Here is a 15,359-nt window from a genome sequence, read left to right on the forward strand (position 1 = left end):
TGGACTTGCGGAAATGTGCGCGGAGCCGGCGCACCTTTCCGAGCAGGTCTGACAAGCGTGGGTAGCTTTTCAGAAACCGCTGAACCACCAAATTAAAGACGTGGGCCAGGCATGGCACGTGCGTGAGGCTGCCGAGCTGCAGAGCCGCCACCAGGTTACGACCGTTGTCACACACGACCATGCCCGGTTGGAGGCTCAGCAGCGCAAGCCAGCGGTCGGTCTGCTCTGTCAGACCCTGCAGCAGTTCGTGGGCCGTGTGCCTCTTCTCTCCTAAGCTGAGTAGTTTCAGCACGGCCTGCTGACGCTTGCCCACTGCTGTGCTGCCACCCCGAGCGACACCGACTGCTGGCGACGTGCTGCTGCTGACACATCTTGATTGCGAGACAGAGGTTGCATAGGAGGAGGAGGAGGGTGGTTTAGTGGAGGAAGCATACACCGCCGCAGATACGACCACCGAGCTGGGGCCCGCAATTCTGGGGGTGGGTAGGACGTGAGCGGTCCCAGGCTCTGACTCTGTCCCAGCCTCCACTAAATTCACCCAATGTGCCGTCAGGGAGATATAGTGGCCCTGCCCGCCTGTGCTTGTCCACGTGTCTGTTGTTAAGTGGACCTTGGCAGTAACCGCGTTGGTGAGGGCGCGTACAATGTTGCGGGAGACGTGGTCGTGCAGGGCTGGGACGGCACATCAGGAAAAGTAGTGGCGACTGGGAACCGAGTAGCACGGGGCCGCCGCCATCATGCTTTTGAAAGCCTCCATTTCCACAAGCCTATACGGCAGCATCTCCAGGCTGATCAATTTGGCTATGTGAACGTTTAACGCTTGAGCGTGCGGGTGCGTGGCTGCATGCTTGCGCTCAAACACTGGACGGCTGGACGGTGCGCTGAGAGACATTGCTGGATGGGGCCGAGGACAGCGGAGGTGAGGGTGTGGGTGCAGGCCGGGAGACGGTAGTGCCTGTGTCCTGAGAGGGGGGTTGGATATCAGTGGCAGGTTGGGGCACAGGGGGAGAGGCACTGGTGCAAACCGGAGGCAGTGAACGGCCTTCGTCCCACCTTGTAGGGTGCTTGGCCATCCTATGTCTGCTCATGCTGGTGGTGGTGGTTCCACGGCTGATCTTGGCGCGACAAACCTTGCACACCACAGTTCATCTGTCGTTTGCACTCTTAGTGAAAAACTGCCACACCTTTGAGCACCTCGGCCTCTGCAGGGTGGCATGGCACGAGGGGGCGCTTTGGGAAACAGTTGGTGGAGTATTCGGTCTGGCCCTGCCTCTACCCCTGGCCACCGCACTGCCTCTTCCAACCTGCCCTGCTGCTGCACTTGCCTCCCCCTCTGAAGACCTGTCCTCAGTAGGCGTAGCAAACCAGGTGGGGTCAGTCACCTCATCGTCCAGCTGCTCTTCCTCCGAATCCTCTGTGCACTCCTCCCTTGGACTTACTGCCCTTACTACTACCTCACTGATAGACAACTGTGTCTCATCGTCCTCCTCACCCACTGAAAGCTCTTGAGACAGTTGTCGGAAGTCCCCAGCCTCATCCCCCGGGAACTTTCCAAAGGTTGGGCATCGGTCACGATAAACTCCTCTGGTGGGAGAGGAACCATTGCTGCCCAATCTGGGCAGGGGCCCGAGAACAGTTCCTGGGAGTCTGCCTGCTCCTCAGAATGTGTCATTGTAATGGAGTGAGGAGGCTGGGAGGAAGGAGGAGCAGCAGCCAGAGGATTCAGAGTTGCAGCTGTGGATGGCGTTGAAGACTGGGTGATCGATAGATTGCTGGATGCACTTTCTGCCATCCACGACAGGACCTGCTCACACTGCTCATTTTCTAATAAAGGTCTACCGCGTGGACCCATTAATTGTGAGATGAATCTGGGGACCCCAGAAACGTGCCTCTCTCCTAATCCCGCAGCAGTCGGCTGCGATACACCTGGACCAGGAGCTCGGCCTGTGCCCACACTTCGACTTGGGCCTCCGCGTCCTCGCCCCCGTCCATGTTCTCTAGGCCTACCCCTACCCATCAGCATGGTGTATTACGAGATTAGCAGAAACAGAACGCTGTAATTAAATGTGCCGCTTATTGGCCTGTGGTTGGAGGCTGACTTCGCGTACGTAACGCACTGCAGAGGCAGGCAACAATTATGCGCAAGGCTGGGTATTAATTCAACAACTACTACCCCCAGCAGAGACGCAGTAAACTGAAGGCAGTGACAGGCAGGCCTAATATTGTATTTTTTGGAAGTTTTTGGGGAAATGCCCACTGCCTATATAGCCAGTATACCTCTTTCCCTGTACCACTGTCCCTGCCTCACCAGTACTGCCCCTATACTGAGTAAAATGACTGCAGATTGAGGACGCTATGGTCTGCACGCCCGATATACAAAAAATAAATAAATTGTGCAACACTGCTAAAAGCAGCCTCAACAGTACTGCACACGGTCAGATGTGGCCCTAAGAAGGACCGTTGGGGTTCTTGAATACTAAAATAACACCTAACGCTCTCCCTATTGCATCAGCAGCACTGTCCCTGATCTCTGTCACCATGCATCTGTGGCGAGCCGCGGGCAGGGCAGATTTTAATACTCGGGTGTCATCTGATCTCCCCACCCACTCACTGCAGGGGGTGGTATAGGGCTGGAACGTCACAGGAGGAAGTTGTAATGCCTTCCATGTCTTTCTATTGGCCAGAAAAGCGCGCAAATTTCTCAAGGTGAAAGTAACTCGAACATCGCGTGTTGCTCGTCTCCAGTAACGAGCATCTCGAACACGCTAATACTTGAACGAGTATCAAGCTCGGACGAGTATGCTCGCTCATCCCTATTCTTGAATTGTGCAAAGGAGCAGGTTTACCACTTGTGTTCCTGTAAACTTCCAGGTTATGAGAGGTGCATCTTGTAATGCTGTAGTTTGGAAGCTTTTCAACCCCTTTAAGAGCAAACCATAGTAAATTTACGGCGCTTCATCTTCGGCTTTAATCTTGACGGATTAATAAAACTGCAACCTGGGATTAAATGCAATGTAGCAGGAGGTCGGGTGCTTGCCTGTTGGTCACAGCCGAGGACCCAGAGGAGAAGGCAGAAGCTGGTTTTAACTCAAACTCTAAGTAGTGAAGAGAGAAAGCTGGAAGTGTTACTTCTGCTTTTTGACCCAGTGATCACATTACCTTTTTTAGCCTTTTACCCCCAATAAAACTAAGAAAAAAGATATTAAAAAAAAAAACACCTCACCTAGCAGCTGGCGTTCAGGTCCTCCGGCACACCGACAGAGCAGTTCTTCCTGGTAGCAGGACTTGAATACCCCGCCTCTAGCAAGCTAATCCTGATTGTCTGATGCGGCGCTCAATTACCCAATGAAAGCCGCTGCTCGATTAACCAATTGCAGCCATTCAATGTCGTCATACAATGAATGGCTGTGATTGGCTGACGTTAATTGAGCGCCACCAATGAGAGTCGGCGCTCAATTAACCAATCAGAGGATTAGCTTGCTAGGGGCAAAGATATTTAAGCCCCGCTACCAGAAAGAACTGCTCTGTTGGCGTGCTGGAGGATACGAAAGCCTCCAGCCGCTATGGAGACCCCCCCCCCCCCCCCCACCTCTCCCTCTCCCCCTGAAAATAAGACACGGTGCCTCTTTTAAGGCAAATATTATATTAATGTTTAAGGCAAACATTAATATAAGACAGTGTCGTCTTTTCAGGAAAACACTGTGAGAAACGTGGTGGAGCAGGGTCTTCTATTGTCTGTGTGCTGTGTATGCAAGGTTTACAGCAGCTAGTCCCCACCCATCTGGAGCGGAGGTCAGAGAACAGAGTTCTGGACTGTATGTTTTGCTTACTCTGTACGGAGTAGTTTTATTTTCTAATCCTGGTTTCAGTAGTTTGTTGGGGACTGATCTAACAAACTATATAACTATGACCTTGTATGTACTATTACAGTCTGACCTTGTTTGAATGCAAATTATGCAGCAAATGGATTGGTAATTTAGTGTATATAAAGGCTTGCGTTTTAGATGATCCGTGTGATCCTGTAGGGCGCCGAGCCTGGTGTGTCTGATGTCTAACAGGTCTGCAGGCGTCCCATTGCTACTCTAAGGCCTCATATCCACGGGGAAAATCAGGCCCGCTACGGATTCTCCATGGAGAGTCCGTAGCGGGTCCCTCCTGCCCCGCCGACATGAACGCTTAAAATAAGCATAAACTCGCCTCTCGCACGCTCCGGATCTGCCCTTTGCCGCGGCTTCATCTTCTCTCCGTCGTGGCCGGAACGTCTTTCTTCGGCCAGGCGGATGTGCATGGCACGTCGGTTGCGTGCCGCGCGCATGTGCCGGCCCGAAGAAAAAAGATCCGGCCGCGACGGAGAGAAGATGAAGTCGCGGCGAATGGAAGATCCGGAGCAGGTGAGTATATTCTTATTTTAGTTCTCCCGCGGATGCGGACGGCTTCCATAGGCTTCAATAGAAGTCTGCGGGAGCTGTCCCTGCGGGAGACCCGCACGAAAATGGAGCATGGTCCAGATTTTTGTTGATGCTCCATTTAAAAAAAAAAAAAAAATCACTTTTATTGACCATCCGCGGGTATTCATCTACCCACGGGTGGTCAATGCATCCCTATGGGGTGCGGATCCGCGTGCAGGAGAAGAGTTAAAATCCGCTGCAGATTTTAATTCTTCTTTTGCCCGTGGACATGAGGCCTAACTATCCTGCTTCTATCAACGGACCAAGAAGTTACCAAATCTCTCATTCTCTCTAAAGGTTCAGTGAGTACTGGAGCTGTACTCGCTGGTTAGTAAGACGGGTCACAGTGCCGATGTCTGCAAAACTAAGATGTAATGCTCTTTCTAAGCGCTCTGTGAAGCACATTTTCACATCTACCCTATAAAGTCTGGGGCTTTCATTGCTTTGCTAAGGTTCCTCTGCCCCACGGGACACATTTGGTGTGTGAAACTATGGATGCTGGAATAAACAGTGTAATTTCCATTAGGGGTGGCAGTCTAAACCAATGATTGCAAATTGCTTTACTAATGGGGAAGTGCTGTAGGGAAATATAGAATGAATGAGATAGATATATATATCTAATAACTTTTTTTTTTTTTTTTTTTGGACAGAGCCCCTTTAAGGACCAAGCACTGTAAATTTACAGGGTGTTTGAATCCTGGCCAATAGTTAAAATACGTTGCGGGATTAAAGCTCCTGTTCCTGCATTCTAGTTTGAGCAGGTCTGGTCTGTGAATGTTAGTCACAGCTAAGGACTCGGAGGAGAAGGCAGAAGTGGTCTTTTACATGCTACATAGTGCTCAATGAGCGCTATGTAGTGAAGCAAGAAAGTGGAAATATTACTTCCAGCTACAATGAAAAAGAGTGAAATAAAAAAAAATTTACGCTAAAATAAAATGTAGGAATGGATTCCTTATTTTGTTTCGCTGTTTTGATATACAATATGTATGGTTTTGGTTTACAGGGCGCATACGGTGACAGCTTTGTTCGGCATCTGCCTTGGGTTGTTTTTTTTTTTTTTTTAATATGACGCAGTGGGGGATATATATAAGACCTAAGAGGGACATTCACATGTGTTGCGTGTGTTTTTTGTTTTTTTTTGCCCCTTTTCCATTGTCGTTGCGGCACCCATAGAAGCCCCAGTTACAAGGAAACCATCCCCCTGTAGTGACATCAGTCGCTAACAGAGCTGATCAGGGTCTTCTAGGACCCTGCAGTTCTGCTGTGACAGGATCCCAGTAGCCGGCTCTGGAAGAACTATTTTCACTTTCACTCTTTAGTACATAGTGCTCATTGAGCGCTGTGTACTAGAGAAAGAAGGCAGAAAGTGTTAAAAACCCTGCACAAAACGAACGAAAAGTGAACAATTTATCGTTCGATGGTTAGTTGCCTTTACAGCGAACGATTAGCATTCACTTTTGCTTGTTTAAATGACAATAGTTCCAAGTAAAAAGGCCTTTTTACAATCGGCATTTAATAGGGAAAAAAATGAAGCCCAAACAGATGACCTCAGCAAGAAACGGGGCAAAGAAGACCCACCCAAATTCATTACCACTTCCAACACTTCGCATTGGACTATTAGGAACACTTGGCAGGTTCTCCTACAAGATCCTTATCTTGTGAAAGTAATCCCATCTGAGCTAAGTAGTCTATTCAGAAGCAGAAGGTCCTTGAAGACCCGTTTAGCACCAAGCGAACGAGCTAGAAAAAGCCAGAGGAACTTCTGGATATAGTTGGCTGTTCTAGATGGAACAAAGGAGACTGCAAATAGGGTGAACAAGACAACTAATGAAAACCACCAGCTAAAATCTTTCATCAACTGTTCGGGGCCATTTAGAAACAACAATCATCGCTCAAAATTCGTTATAGCAAACAAAAGTGAGCGATGGATGAGGGCCTGGGAGAGGAAGCTGGGCAGGAGCTTTGCCCTGGAGGAATGGCACAGAGCATGGATTTGGACTCACAAGCTCTCCTCAGCGGGTAGAGTCTAGGACTTGAATTTTAGAATACTCTCCAGATGGTACAGGACTCCGGATCGGCTTCAGAGGATGTTTCCCCCTACTATGACACATAACTGGTGGGGCTGTCCTCTGGTGTTGAACCTTTGAAGGGGGGTGGTGGAGTTATACAACCACATTTGTCATACAAAGGTGATTATGACTCCAGGATTAGCCCTTCTATCTATGTTCCCTGGCTCGATGAGGGATAAGAAAAGGAGCCTCCTCAGATTCTTCATTATAGGTGCCAGGAGGATTATCCCAAGGCTGTGGCGTTCAACCACCACCCCGACGTGGATAATGTGGGTAGAGGAGCTCCACACACTTATGCACTTCGAAGAGTTGGGGGTAGGGGAACCAGAAAATTAGGTAAAACCTTATTGCACTTGGCAGACCTGGGTCGCTTTCAGGTCCTCTGACAAGCTTTTTGGTTGGAGTCGGGCACCTCCTGAGCCGAAGCTGCGGGGGATGACGCAGAAGATGAGTAAACTCGGATACGGGCCTCCACTCCCTTCTTCCTTTGTCTGCCCCCTTGTGTCCTTCCCTGGATGTGGTGCCCCCTGGTCTGTATCTGTTAATGTCTGGTGGTGTATATTTGCTAATCGGGCACATGGGATGTCTTGTGGGAGGCATGTCTTGTCTCGTCACGCCTCGTGACTACGTTAAACATTATAGTGATGAGTAATGCTCACGACTACCCAATCCTACCCCCCCATCCCAATTTACAATTGTTTTATTATTTTTGTATGTTGAAAAATTTTTTTGAACCAAAAACGTGAGCGATAGTTTTGCTTTTAAAGACTGACGTTTTAACCTAACGAAAATTGTTGGGAAATGGGCGTAGCGGCTGGGCGTGTCAGTCGTTAGATTATCGTTGTATAGCGTTTGCGTTAAATGATAATTGAGCGATGGTTTATGTGCATTAAGCGAAGGGGGGGAAAAACAGCTGCTGTGTATCGTGGCCGCGCTTCTCTAGTCTTTTAAACAAAAAATAAATAAAATATATATATGAATTTGTATGCATACATACTCGCCTCTCTGCCGCTGCCGGGGCTTAGCCGCATGTAGCCGTGTCTTCTCCCTGCACTGCTCTGAAGATTTCATCAGGCGGGGATTTAAAATCCCTGCCTGGTGAAAGAGCTGTATTTGATTGGCTGAGCGCTCAGCCAATCACAGGCAGTGCTCAGCCGTTCATTGAGTGACAGCTAAGTGCTGCCTGTGATTGGTCACAGCGCTCAGCCAATCACAGGCAGCGCTCACACATTGAATTCAATGAATGGCTGAGCACTGCCTGCGATCATCTTGCCGTGTAAATGCACACAAGGATTATAACTCAAAACATGATTTGAGCGATAATCATTGTCTAAATTGGGCAGTACTGGTTAGAAGCTATAAAGCTCTCACATTCTTATCAATGGACTAATTAAGTGTTTACTTGTTTTTTTCATTCTGTATGTAGAAGTACTTTGTCAGGTATTTTCTATTAGGCTGATGACGAAACAAAAGTTTTGAAAGTTTCCTGTAACCTCTTTTTGTTGGCCTTTAAAAGGTATCCTATCCTCAAAATTACTGTTTGACGCCGTTGCATGAGAAAACCCCACAAGGCCGGTAATGTTTGAAATACTGGCCCCGGCTAGTCTAGCACCGATCACCATGCATCATTCAAGTCATTCATCAGGGGACAAAATAGATGATGGGAGAGATCTCTGTATATACCCAGGACTGTAACAAGAGGGCGCTCTAACAACTATGTATAAGGCCCCCTGCACACTGGCGGAAATTCCGCGATGGGATTTCCCGCAGAATTTCCGCCCGTGCCCGCCTGCATAGGATTGCATTAGATAACGCAATCCTAGGCAGATGGCCGTGATTTGTCTGTGTGAAAATCCACACGGAAAACAAATCCCAGCATGTCCTATCTCTTTGCGGGTCTCGCAGAGGTCCGCACAGAAATGTCAGTGGTGATGGGCCTGCTCCGCTCTGCATGCATCGGCTGGCCAGCCGGCACACAGCACAGAGAGGAGACGCTGAGAGCAGGTAAGCTGCAGGGCTGTGCAGGGGCACGGGTCCGCATCCCACTGTGAGACCAGTATCTCATAGAATGGTAGAATTGGAAGGGTCCTCCGGGGTCATCGGGTCCAACCCCCTGCTCAGTGCAGGATTCACTAAATCATCCCAGACAGATATTTGTCCAGCCTCTATTTTGAAGACTTCCATAGAAGGAGAACTCACCACCTCCTGTGGTAACCTGTTCCACTCATTGATCCCCCTCACTGTCTAATATCTAATCTGTGTCTCCTCCCTTTCAGTTTCATCCCATTGCTTCTAGTCTTTCCTTGTACAGATGAGAATATGGCTGACCCCTCTGCACTGTGACAGCCCTTCAGATATTTGTAAACAGCTATTAAGTCTCCTCTCAGCCTTCTCTTCTGCAAGCTAAACATTCCCAGATCCTTTAACCGTTCCTTATAGGACATGATTTGCAGACCGCTCACCATCTTGGTAACTCTTCTCTGAACTTGCTCCAGGGGACAATACAGAAATCTCTCCCATCTCTTTATACCCATGACTGTGACTGTAACAAGGGAGTGCTCTCTACATCTGTAGGAAAGAAGGTTTCCATACCAACATAGAAGGGGGTTCTTTAGTGTAAGAGCAGTGAGACTATTGAACTCTCTGCCTGAGGATGTGGTGATGGCGAACTCACAAAGAGTACAAGAGTGGCCTGGACGCCTTTTAATAAAGTTGCTTTTAGTGTATATACACAATTTGAAGGGTGAAACCTTTGTTCTTGGCCCCATTGTGGCTATGGGAGAGATGCTTGGATCAGTGTTTCATGTTGGCACTGGCATGGATCTATTGGTTCTCCATACCAATTACCAAGACGTGGCCTCCGGTGTTGGAGAGAAGGGCTGTGTAACAATTTAATTCATGTCCTCCTCTCTCTTACGCCCAATGTTCACGGGTGGATCTGATTTATGGGTGAACCGCAAATCAAGCCGCCCATAGGGACACATGGGCGTCCACGAGTGAAATAAAGCCGATTTGCAGACCTTTTTGGTCCAGAAAAAAATCGCACCATTTCCCTGCTTATCCTGTACTGATGGCTTCCATTGAAGTCAATGGAAGCCGCCTGATCTGTGGCTTGTCCGCAATTGAATTGCGAATGGGCTGCTGATTCTGCAGGAAAGCAGGAGTTAAAAAAACAAAACAAAACAAATAACGATACACCGCATGTGCGGAGGCACGCCGGCCGGCACTGCCACTCACATTTGCAGTGAAGAAGAGACCCGCAGAAGACCCGGACAGGTAAGTAAAAGTCCCGCAGTGTCGTCTACTGCGGACAGGGTCTGATTCCGCTGTGGGCTCCTGCATGTGGAATCTGATCCACCCGTGGACATGAGGCCTTACCCAACTTTGTGAGACCCATGGGACGTTGGCGCTTTGTGTAGGCGACTGCTGCTCGTGGGTTAAGGGGTTTATTGCTCTGGAAAATTGTCATACACACTAACTGAACTTGTCTAGGTTTATTGTGAGTTCTTCTGTTGGGCCTGGCGTGCGTCGGCCTTACATCTGAGGGAAAGAATGAAATTCAGTCTTCTATGATGTCAGAAAACACAACAATTTCGGCTGGATTGCCTCAACTTCAAATGGCTAATTTTTTCTTTCTATTGTGTCCTTTTCAGGTTTTCTGACAGAAGACAACGTTGGGTAACAAACGGTCTACCAGTTTGGGATGTGCCATCATTTTGACATCTTATGGAGGATTAATTAGTTCACTTTGGGATTTTTTTTTGCACTGAAGGACTTTAAACTGGGCACGACACAGAAAAAACTAGAGAAAATGTCATCCAACAGAAGTCAAAATCCTCATGGACTGAAACAGATCGGCTTGGACCAGATCTGGGATGACCTGCGGGCCGGCATCCAACAAGTTTACACTCGACAGAGTATGGCGAAATCTAGATACATGGAACTCTACACGTATCCTTCAGGCTGACCTGAACTGATTCCGAAGAGTCTGACCAAATGCAAAACAAGTTGGAAAGTTATTAATGGTGCATTCTGGGTAAACTTATTTACCAAGACGTTTTAAGAGTATTTTAAGGTTTAAACCCTATGGTAAGGTAACCTGGGCTGCATGACCTACATACGTGAGTCTGGTCTGGTACTGTAATCGGGATGCTCTTCTTTGGGCCGGTGCACCAATAGAAGCATCTACTGGATGTTTAGTAGACCGGTTTGGTAACCCAGTCATTGGCATTCAGAATATCTTTACACCTGCATATTTGCTTTTTAATTAGGCTTTGTTTTAACATTGGATCATATTGATGGACTTTGTTACACTTAACATTTAATGAGTAGGAAGTATTTGTCTTCCTTTATGCTTATGGGAACTTGAAAGGGGGTGATGGGCTGTGTTGGGCATTTCCAGCATTTGGTTTGGTCATAGAATCCAAATAACTAAAATGATGAATGTGCTGGTTCAGGCACCTAACTGACATGAACCTGTGTTATCAGACCCCATTGACTGTGATGTGGTCTATTTGGGTTTCCTCAATTCTGATAGTGGCATTTAAATCCCCCGCGATGAGATCGCGGGTTGCCGTGCGGATATTATGGCAGCCGGTGGGCTTTTGAAATGCCCCAGGGCTGTCATTGCAGAATGCCTATCAAGCCATCCTCGTGGGGTGGCTTGATAGACTACCTACCCAATCGCAGTATGATGTAATGTTATGGCATTGCGTCATACTGCAGAGGTAATAATTGGGATGCTTTGATCGCTCCTGAAGACTAAGGCCTCCTTCCCACGAACGGATTTCTGCCGCGTAATTCGCGGCGAAAATACGCTGCGTTGCCCGCAGCTATTAGGTTCTATTGAACCTAATAGCTCAGGGCACACGGTGCGGAATTCCAGCACGGAATTCCGCACCGTGAAATCTCCCGTCCTCACCCGCGGCATGCTCTATTTGCCGCGGGTGTACGCGCTGACGGCTTCCATTGCAGTCAATGGAAGCCGTCCGTTCACGCTATCTCCCGCTGTAACACAGCGGAAGATAGCGTGAAAACGCTTTCCCGCCTACTGCCGCCGTGTCATATGATGCGGAGGGCGTCTCATGTGACGCGACGGAGGTGGGTGTGGAAGCGTCGTGCGGGAGCGAAGACGCTGGATACGCTGGTAAGTATGGGGTCTCTGGGGGGGCGCCGTGATGGGCTTCGTCGCAGAATATTCCGCGGCGGAGCCCGTCACGCTTGTGTGCAGCCGGCCTAAAGAGTAGAAATAACAAGTTTGTGGGGGTTTTTTTTGTTTTTTTTTAAATAGTAAAACAAAATGTTCCCCAATCTTTTTGCCTTATTTATTGTAGAATCTAAAAAAAACCTAAATACATATTTGGTATCGCTCATTCGTAAAAGTCCAATCTATCAGTTATGTATTATTTACCCCACATGGTGAACGTCGTCAGAAAAAATAAATACAGTACACCAGAAATGTGCCCACCCTCTCTCCAAGAAAAAATGCAATAAAAGCGTTCAAAAAGTCATATGTATTCCAACATCTTACCAACGGAAACTACAGGAAGTCCCGCAAAAAAAATGAGCCCTCTCACAACTATGTCGATGAACAAACAAAAAAGCTCTAAAAAATAAGTTATGATTTTTTTTTTTTTTAAAAGCTTGGTCACTAAGGTGTTAAGTCATGCCTTTGGCGTGGCTTGATTGCCTATCAGATTGCAGTATAACGTAAAGCTATGGCATCATACTGCAGGAGCGATCAAACCTTCACAAGTTCTTGTCTCCTATAGGAATTGAAAAAAAAATTACTTTAAAAAGGTGTTATTAATAGAGATGAGCGAATATACTCGTTTCGAGTAATTACTCGATCGAGTACCGCTATTTTCGAGTACTTCAGTACTCGGGTGAAAAGATTCGGGGGGGCGTGGCGGCGCGGGGGTGCGGGGGGTAGCAGCGGGGAACAGGGGGCAGCCCTCTCTCTCTCTCCCTCTCCCCTCCCACTCCTTGCTGCAACCCTCCACTCACCCACGGCGCCCCCCGAATCTTTTCGCCCGAGGACGGAAGTACTCGAAAATCGCGGCGCTCGGGCGAAAAAGGGGCGTGGCCGAGTATGCTCGCTCATCTCTAGTTATTAATCAATATAAAATAAAGTATGTGGTATTGATACGTCTGTAAGAGATCAAAGTAATGCACTGTTTACCCCGCAGGGTGAATGTGGTCAGAAAAAAAGGCAGAATTGCACTTTTTTTGGTCACCCTGTCTCTAAGAAAAAATTAAAGTCGTATTTACTCCACAATGGTGCCAATAGAAACTACAGAATGTCCCTCAAAAAAACGAGCCCCACACAACTATGTTGATGGAAAAATAAGAAAATTATTTTTAAAAAATCAAATCTTAAAAAAACTAGTACAGCAAAAAAAAATGTATAAGTTTGGTCTTGTAGTAATCGTACTGACACATAGTTACCCACAGAAAGATGGCGGAATTTAATTCTTTTTGCATTTCTCGCACATTACATAGTTGCATTAAAATACAACTCGTCCCGCAAAAACAAAGCCTTCAGACATCTACGACGATGGATAAATAAGATATCTGTTTAAAAGGGGTAAGGAAAGAAAAGAAAATGGTGGTGGGGGGGAAGGGAAGGGCGTAACTGTACGTTCTGGCAGGGAGGTACTTGACACAATAGGGCATACATACAGTTACGCCCTGAGACTATCGCGCAAGATCAGAAGACCTCTCGTGCTATCTGGCAGCTAGAGCCCGCTGTCACCGATGGCTGGGCTCCCCCTGCAACAGTGGGGGTGCATTGGAGCAGCGATCCCTGCTGTTAAACCCTTCCCTGCCGCAATCTATGTAGATCATGGCATGTGAAGGATTCGCAGAGGGTGCGCGCCCCTTCTGTGACGTCATCAGACTCTCGTGATCTAATAGCAGAGAGCCCGATGCATTGCCATGGCAACAGGTCGCTAGCTACATGCGTCCTGCATTGCCAGTGCCTGTGATCTCTGTAACAAGCGATAAGGCATTGCAAGACTGCCTTATCATAGCACTCATAGGTGCTATAATGTAAGTCCCCTACAGGGACATAAAATGTGTTTATTTAAATCTTTTTTTTTTTTTTACATTTTTCTTAATTTTTTTTTTTTTAAATGTAAAAAAAAAATCTTTGTGCTTTTGCCATAAAAAAATTAAAATCCCACATGTTTGGTATTGTCATATACGACGCGTACAATAAGTTGCACATGCTTTTAATCCTGCAATGCAAAAGGCACAAAAAATAAACCCTAAAAGCCTGAGGCAAATTGCTAATTTTAAGCATTTTTGCCTCCCTAAAAACGCAATAACAGATTAAAAAAGCCGTATGTACCCCAGAATGGTACCAATAAAGGCTACAGCTCGTCCCGCAACAAACAAGCTCACAGAGCTCCATCCATGGAAAGGTAAAAGTTACAGGACTTTGAATGCAGCAATTTTAGAAAAAAAAAATTCCCCAAAAAAGGGTTTTTATTGTGGAAAGGTAGAAAAACCTAAAAAAATAAAATAACCTCTTCGGTATTGTTGTAATCGTACCGGCCCACAGAAAAATGTCTTGTCATTTATGCTGCCTGATTAACGCTGTAAAAAAATCTATGGCAGAATTGATGCGTTTTCTCTCCCTGCGATCATTAAAAAAAAAAAAGTTTTACAATATAGTCTATGTACCCAAAAATGGCACCAATAAAAACTACAGTTCGGCACGCAAAAAACAAGCCCTCATACGGCCGCGCCGACGGAAAATTAAAAAAAGTTATGACTTTTGAAAAATCGAGATCAAAATCTGCCAAATTGTTGCGTCTTTAATCCCAAAATAGGCCATGTCATTAAGGGGTTAAGCATACCCAAGGTATTTTTATATAAAAGGAAAAAATATATATAAATGGTTAGAAAAATGGCTGCCTGTCAATTCCTTTCGACAGCTGATGCATGGTGGTCTATAGCAGTGTTCCCCAACTCCAGTCCTCAGGGACCGCCTACAGGTCATGTTTTCAGGATTTCCTCAGTGTTGTGTAGGTGATGTAATTATTGTCGGTGCCTCAGACATTGCCACAGGGGTTCTTACTATAGGACATCCTGAAAACATGACCTGTTGGTGGTCCCTGAGGACTAGAGTTGGGGACCCCTGGTCTATAGAGCCCGAAAGCAGCAAAGGCAAAGTCCCTGACAGCCTCTCGTTATACGGCTGCTTCACCTGGGATTTTCTGCACTCCCAAAACACAAACTTTTTGTGGTGTTTTTTTTTTTTTCTTCTTTTTTTCTTCTTTAACTAGTTCTGCCATTTCTTGCCCTGGTTAGTGCCGAAAGTCCTAGTTTGTCATGTGGTCTGTAAGGGATCCACTAATGGCATCAGATGTGCCCAACATCCTTGGCCGTGGAGTGTTCACCAATACAATACATTGTATTCTCCAATTTTGATCCGTCCCTCATCATCCCACGGGACCTCCGCTGTGACTTGCTGAATCCTACACACGTCTCTTGTGTGCACCAGAAGTAGCCGTCATCACTCGCATTGCGGCTCTTGAGAAAATATCTTCCTGAGGGCTCGTTTACTGTAGTGTCAGGGAAACAAGTCCTATATTTTTTTGTTTGTTTTTTGTCTTAAAAGCATGATTTTAAACAGGTCATTTTTTTTGAAGACCCCCCCCCCCCCCCCTCCCTTAATTCCCCTTCCCTTTTAAAGCGGTTTTATGTAAAGTGTAATCTCTGTATAAATGAAACGTTCTACAGGTTTATAATAGTTTGTTTCAATTCCTTATGAGTCAACCCCTTAGTGACGGCCAATATGCCTTTATACTGACCCCAGTAATGGACTGTTAACCAT

At 46.9% G+C, this 15,359-nt stretch overlaps 1 protein-coding gene across 2 annotated transcripts in view; it reads left to right on the plus strand.

The window, feature by feature from the left end:
- CUL1 (cullin 1) overlaps positions 1-15,359 on the plus strand; it is an 82,922-nt gene that overhangs the window by 36,867 nt on the left and 30,696 nt on the right. For both annotated transcript variants that reach the window (XM_066585184.1, XM_066585182.1), the window contains exon 2: positions 10,171-10,468. In XM_066585184.1, coding sequence (XP_066441281.1) covers positions 10,329-10,468 — 140 coding nt within the window. In that variant the 5' untranslated portion in view covers positions 10,171-10,328. The remainder of the gene's footprint in view (positions 1-10,170; positions 10,469-15,359) is intronic.

The sequence above is a fragment of the Eleutherodactylus coqui genome, chromosome 12, assembly GCF_035609145.1.
Source record: "Eleutherodactylus coqui strain aEleCoq1 chromosome 12, aEleCoq1.hap1, whole genome shotgun sequence".
In the NCBI taxonomy this organism is placed as follows: Eukaryota; Metazoa; Chordata; class Amphibia; order Anura; family Eleutherodactylidae; genus Eleutherodactylus; species Eleutherodactylus coqui.